The 7046-nt window shown below is 48.6% G+C and overlaps 2 protein-coding genes across 6 annotated transcripts in view; both read right to left on the reverse strand.

Moving 5' to 3' along the window:
• Positions 1-7046, reverse strand: part of eps8l1b (EPS8 signaling adaptor L1b) — a 35208-nt gene that overhangs the window by 2273 nt on the left and 25889 nt on the right. For all 5 annotated transcript variants that reach the window (XM_088646466.1, XM_088646465.1, XM_088646468.1 and 2 more), the window contains 3 exons: positions 6571-6676; positions 2424-2567; positions 1388-1538 (listed from right to left, as the gene is read on the reverse strand). In XM_088646466.1, coding sequence (XP_088502592.1) covers positions 1388-1538; positions 2424-2567; positions 6571-6676 — 401 coding nt within the window. The remainder of the gene's footprint in view (positions 1-1387; positions 1539-2423; positions 2568-6570; positions 6677-7046) is intronic.
• On the reverse strand, positions 2-1223 carry LOC148654379 (uncharacterized). Its single transcript, XM_088646591.1, has 2 exons — positions 1197-1223; positions 2-1118 (listed from the first exon to the last, which is right to left on the reverse strand). The coding sequence occupies exons 1-2, from the start codon at positions 1221-1223 to the stop codon at positions 81-83; spliced, it is 1065 nt and encodes a 354-aa protein (XP_088502717.1). The 3' UTR covers positions 2-80.

Genomic DNA, 7046 nt, shown 5'->3' on the forward strand with positions numbered 1-7046 from the left:
GAGGAGGGCAGGAGGACAGGGCGGAGACAGGAGAGAGGAGAGTGGAACAGGGGGCAGAGGGAGGACAGGAACCGAGTCCATCAGAAGAACTGTCCTACTTTCAAATTTCCTCTTTTCGTCAGATGTACGCAGGTTCTACTCTCATGACAGGAGCACATTGATACTGCCATCGTTATCACCTCCGACCCACTGCTCTCACTGGGGTCAGCGGGCCAACCAGAGACACTGGGGTCACTGGGATCACCACAGACACTGGGGTCACCAGGCCAACCAGAGACACTGGGGTCACCGGGATCACCACAGACACTGGGGTCACCAGGATCACTAGAAACACTGGGGTCACCAGGATCACTAGAGACACTGGGGTCACCAGAATCACCACAGACACTGGGGTCACCAGGATCACTAGAGACACTGGGGTCACCAGAATCACCACAGACACTGGGGTCACCAGGATCACTAGAAACACTGGGGTCACCAGGGTCACCAGGATCACTAGAGACACTGGGGTCACCAGGATCACCAGAGACGCTGTGGTCATCATGATCACCACAGACACTGGGGTCACCAGGATCACCACAGACACTGGGGTCACCAGGGTCACCACAGACACTGGGGTCACCAGGGTCACCACAGACACTGGGGTCACCAGGATCACCACAGACACTGGGGTCATCACGATCACCACAGACACTGGGGTCACCAGGATCACCACAGACACTGGGGTCACCAGGATCACCAGAGACGCTGTGGTCATCATGATCACCACAGACACTGCGGTCACCAGGATCACCACAGACACTGGGGTCACCAGGATCTAAACAGACACTTAAATCACCAGGATCACCACAGACTATTGGGTCACCAGGATCCCTAGAGACACTGGGGTCACCAGGATCACCACAGACACTGGGGTCATCACGATCACCACAGACACTGGGGTCACCAGGATCACCACAGACACTGTGGTCACTAGGATCACCACAGACACTGGGGTCACCAGGATCACCACAGACACTGGGGTCACCAGGATCATCCCAAACACCAGAAAGCCAACATTTGGTAGCTGCAGTCAGGGGGCGATAGTTTATGTCTGAATTTTGTCTGGATAAATATTGCTAAACCTCTGAATTAAACTATCCCGAACGACAGAAAAGCAAGAAAATTCAGAGTACAGAGTACCCCCCTTTGCGTACAGAGGGGACATGCAGAACTAAAATCATGGCCAAGAGTATTACGTCTTTTACTGTTTCATTCGTTTTCCCTGGACATCAACAGAGATCAAGGTTTCGGCAGTGCGAGGGAGTGAAAAACGCAGGCCTGCCTCTTTCTCCAACTCTCGCGTTGTAGTTCTTCCCCCCTTCCCTTTTCCTCTTCCTGTTCTTACCTTTCTCTCTCTCTGTGTCCGCACCAGCGTGTGGGGAGGTCCTGGGGTGCCAGCTCACTGCTCGGGTCGCACCGAGGTCGGAGGTCAGGGGAGGTGGACTCGGAGGAGCGTAGGAGAATGTCTGTCTCTGATTCGGAAAAAGAGCAGACTTCTGAAGGAGAGAGAGAGAGACAGCAGGGTAAAACAGTGCCTACACAGAGACGTCTGTATGTATAATAAATAATAACTAATAGAGAGATTGATATAGAGATATAGAGACACCTTAATATAGACTCTAGAGGCACAATTAACACACAGAGATTTATACAGACCCTAATATAGACCCTAGAGACACACCTCACACACACACAGATTCATGCAGACTGTTACATAGACCCTAGAGACACACCTAACACACAGAGATTAATACAGACCCTAATATAGACCCTAGAGACACACCTCACACACAGAGATTTATACAGACCCTAATATAGACCCTAGAGACACACCTCACACACACAGAGAGATTAATACAGACCCTAATATAGACCCTAGAGACACACCTCACACACAAACAGATTAATACAGACCCTAATATAGACCCTAGAGACACACCTCACACACAGAGATTTATACAGACCCTAATATAGACCCTAGAGACACACCTCACACACACAGAGATTAATACAGACCCTAATATAGACCCTAGAGACACACCTCACACACACAGAGAGATTAATACAGACCCTAATATAGACCCTAGAGACACACCTCACACATAAACAGATTAATACAGACCCTAATATAGACCCTAGAGACACACCTCAGACACACACAGATTAATACAGATCCTAATATAGACCCTAGAGACACACCTCACACACACAGAGATTTATACAGACCCTAATATAGACCCTAGAGACACACCTCACACACACGCAGATTAATATAGATCCTAATATAGACCCTAGAGACGCACCTTACACTGGCGGTGTATTACAGTTAACACACTGTAGACCCCAGAGACACACCATGCACAAGAGATTTCAATTGTTACCTTGCTGCTGGGGCGTCTCAGTATGTCAGAGTTGTCTGTCTTGCCCTTCAGGGCAGAGATGGGCTCGAGGATATTGAAGGGGACAAAGCCGATCTGATCGAAACGATTCCGACATTTCCACCAGCGTTTGGAGGCATCTACCACCTGGGACAGACACACAGGTAAGGGGACAGGAGAAAGGATTTCACAAACTCTCCTGAAGCAGAAATACACTCTCTGACAGACATTTACTATAAGCACACAGAAGTCACATTCCACACTATTCACACTAACAGTGCATACAGTGCTCACTGAAAGACAGTACAGACATATACTCTGAGAAACACAGTCTACTGTAGACACACAGACACACACACAAACTCACACTGTACAGACACACAGAGTACCGTACAGCACACAGCACAGATACTCAAAGCACTGACACACAGAGTACAGTACAGCACTGACACACAGAGTACAGTACAGCACACAGCACAGATACTCACAGCACTGACACACAGAGTACAGTACAGCACACAGCACAGATACTCACAGCACTGACACACAGAGTACAGTACAGCACACAGCACAGATACTCACAGCACTGATACACAGAGTACAGTACAGCACACAGCACAAATACTCACAGCACTGAGACACAGAGTACCATACAGCACACAGCACAGATACTCACAGCACTGACACACAAAGTACAGTACAGCACTGACACACAGAGTACAGTACAGCACACAGCACAAATACTCACAGCACTGACACACAGAGTACAGTACAGCACACAGCACAGATACTCACAGCACTGACACACAAAGTACAGTACAGCACTGACACACAGAGCACAGTACAGCACACAGCACAAATACTCACAGCACTGACACACAGAGTACAGTACAGCACACAGCACAGATACTCACAGCACTGACACACAAAGTACAGTACAGTACTGACACACAGAGTACAGTACAGCACACAGCACAGATACTCACAGCACTGACACACAGAGTACCGTACAGCACACAGCACAGATACTCAAAGCACTGACACACAGAGTACAGTACAGCACACAGCACAGATACTCACAGCACTGACACACAGAGTACAGTACAGCACACAGCACAGATACTCACAGCACTGACACACAGAGTACAGTACAGCACACAGCACAGATACTCACAGCACTGACACACAGAGTACAGTACAGCACACAGCACAGATACTCACAGCACTGACACACAGAGTACAGTACAGCACACAGCACAAATACTCACAGCACTGAGACACAGAGTACCATACAGCACACAGCACAGATACTCACAGCACTGACACACAAAGTACAGTACAGCACTGACACACAGAGTACAGTACAGCACACAGCACAAATACTCACAGCACTGACACACAGAGTACAGTACAGCACACAGCACAGATACTCACAGCACTGACACACAAAGTACAGTACAGCACTGACACACAGAGCACAGTACAGCACACAGCACAAATACTCACAGCACTGACACACAGAGTACAGTACAGCACACAGCACAGATACTCACAGCACTGACACACAAAGTACAGTACAGTACTGACACACAGAGTACAGTACAGCACACAGCACAGATACTCACAGCACTGACACACAGAGTACAGTACAGCACACAGCACAAATACTCACAGCACTGACACACAGAGTACAGTACAGCACACAGCACAGATACTCACAGCACTGACACACAAAGTACAGTACAGCACTGACACACAGAGTACAGTACAGCACACAGCACAAATACTCACAGCACTGACACACAGAGTACAGTACAGCACACAGCACAGATACTCACAGCACTGACACACAAAGTACAGTACAGCACTGACACACAGAGTACAGTACAGCACACAGCACAGATACTCACAGCACTGACACACAAAGTACAGTACAGTACTGACACACAGAGTACAGTACAGCACACAGCACAGATACTCACAGCACTGACACACAGAGTACAGTACAGCACACAGCACAGATACTCACAGCACTGACACACAAAGTACAGTACAGTACTAACACACAGAGTACAGTACAGCACACAGCACAGATACTCACAGCACTGACACACAGAGCACAGTACAGCACACAGCACAGATTCTCACAGCACTGACACACAAAGTACCATACAGCACACAGCACAGATACTCACAGCACTGACACACAAAGTACAGTACAGCACTGACACAGAGTACAGTACAGCACTGACACACAGAGTACAGTACAGCACACAGCACAGATACTCACAGCACTGACACACAAAGTACAGTACAGCACTGACACACAGAGCACAGTACAGCACACAGCACAAATACTCACAGCACTGACACACAGAGTACAGTACAGCACACAGCACAGATACTCACAGCACTGACACACAAAGTACAGTACAGTACTGACACACAGAGTACAGTACAGCACACAGCACAGATACTCACAGCACTGACACACAGAGTACCGTACAGCACACAGCACAGATACTCAAAGCACTGACACACAGAGTACAGTACAGCACACAGCACAGATACTCACAGCACTGACACACAGAGTACAGTACAGCACACAGCACAGATACTCACAGCACTGACACACAGAGTACAGTACAGCACACAGCACAAATACTCACAGCACTGAGACACAGAGTACCATACAGCACACAGCACAGATACTCACAGCACTGACACACAAAGTACAGTACAGCACTGACACACAGAGTACAGTACAGCACACAGCACAAATACTCACAGCACTGACACACAGAGTACAGTACAGCACACAGCACAGATACTCACAGCACTGGCACACAAAGTACAGTACAGCACTGACACACAGAGCACAGTACAGCACACAGCACAAATACTCACAGCACTGACACACAGAGTACAGTACAGCACACAGCACAGATACTCACAGCACTGACACACAAAGTACAGTACAGTACTGACACACAGAGTACAGTACAGCACACAGCACAGATACTCACAGCACTGACACACAGAGTACAGTACAGCACACAGCACAAATACTCACAGCACTGACACACAGAGTACAGTACAGCACACAGCACAGATACTCACAGCACTGACACACAAAGTACAGTACAGCACTGACACACAGAGTACAGTACAGCACACAGCACAAATACTCACAGCACTGACACACAGAGTACAGTACAGCACACAGCACAGATACTCACAGCACTGACACACAAAGTACAGTACAGCACTGACACACAGAGTACAGTACAGCACACAGCACAGATACTCACAGCACTGACACACAAAGTACAGTACAGTACTGACACACAGAGTACAGTACAGCACACAGCACAGATACTCACAGCACTGACACACAGAGCACAGTACAGCACACAGCACAGATTCTCACAGCACTGACACACAAAGTACCATACAGCACACAGCACAGATACTCACAGCACTGACACACAAAGTACAGTACAGCACTGACACAGAGTACAGTACAGCACTGACACACAGAGTACAGTACAGCACACAGCACAGATACTCACAGCACTGACACACAGAGTACCGTACAGCACTGACACACAGAGTACAGTTCAGCACACAACACAAAGTACAGTACAGCACTGACACACAGAGTACAGTACAGCACACAGCACAAATACTCACAGCACTGACACACAGAGTACAGTTCAGCACACAGCACAAATACTCACAGCACTGACACACAGAGTGCAGTACAGCACTGACACAGAGTACAGTACAGCACACAGCACAGATACTCACAGCACTGACACACAAAGTACAGCACAGCACTGACACACACAGAGTACAGTACAGCACACAGCACAAATACTCACAGCACTGACACACAGAGTACAGCGCAGATACAGCGAACACGCAGCACACTATGACACGAACAGCACAGCGCAGTCAGTGTGTGCACTCCCTGAAAGACAGTACAGACTGAGAAACACAGTTCACCGCAGTCACAGACAGTACAACACAGACACACTCAGGACAGTACAGACGTACAGTATCGCCGGTGAAACAGTCCGGGATAGACAAAGCAGTTCAGCAGAACACTGACAGGGGACCGTTTCCTTATTTACAGAGCGAACATTACCTCCAGCGTCTCCCCCTGCAGGACAGACAGCTCACTGCTGTTTCTGGCCACAAAATCGTAGCTGCAGCAATACAGTTGGCCTTCCTCTGAATGACTGAGGCCGTCCCTGGGAGAGAAGGAGCAGCACACACACACAGAGAGAGAGAAAGAAATTAACACAGAAGCAGAGAGGAACGCCGTGGGGTTTAAGAGCGCCCCGCCGCCGGGCACCATGGGTATGAACGTCAACGAGTCTGCCAGTCTTGTTGGATTTTCGCTGCCTGATGATCCCCCCCACCCCTGCCTGCTGCACATACAAGGTCAAAATCAACCAGTTTTTTCACAGCTGTGACAGCTAACCTGGTGCCTCAATCGTTTCCATACCCCAGCAGAGGTGTGTAACAGATCCCACTGCGTTGGTAGTGTAGCAGACGAAATCTGCACCTAAAATTGTCTGTTATAAAGGAGTCTAAATAGAGACGGAAAACTTCCTTCTG

The sequence above is a fragment of the Lepisosteus platostomus genome, chromosome 9, assembly GCF_059453375.1.
Source record: "Lepisosteus platostomus isolate fLepPlt1 chromosome 9, fLepPlt1.hap1, whole genome shotgun sequence".
NCBI classification, from domain to species: Eukaryota; Metazoa; Chordata; class Actinopteri; order Semionotiformes; family Lepisosteidae; genus Lepisosteus; species Lepisosteus platostomus.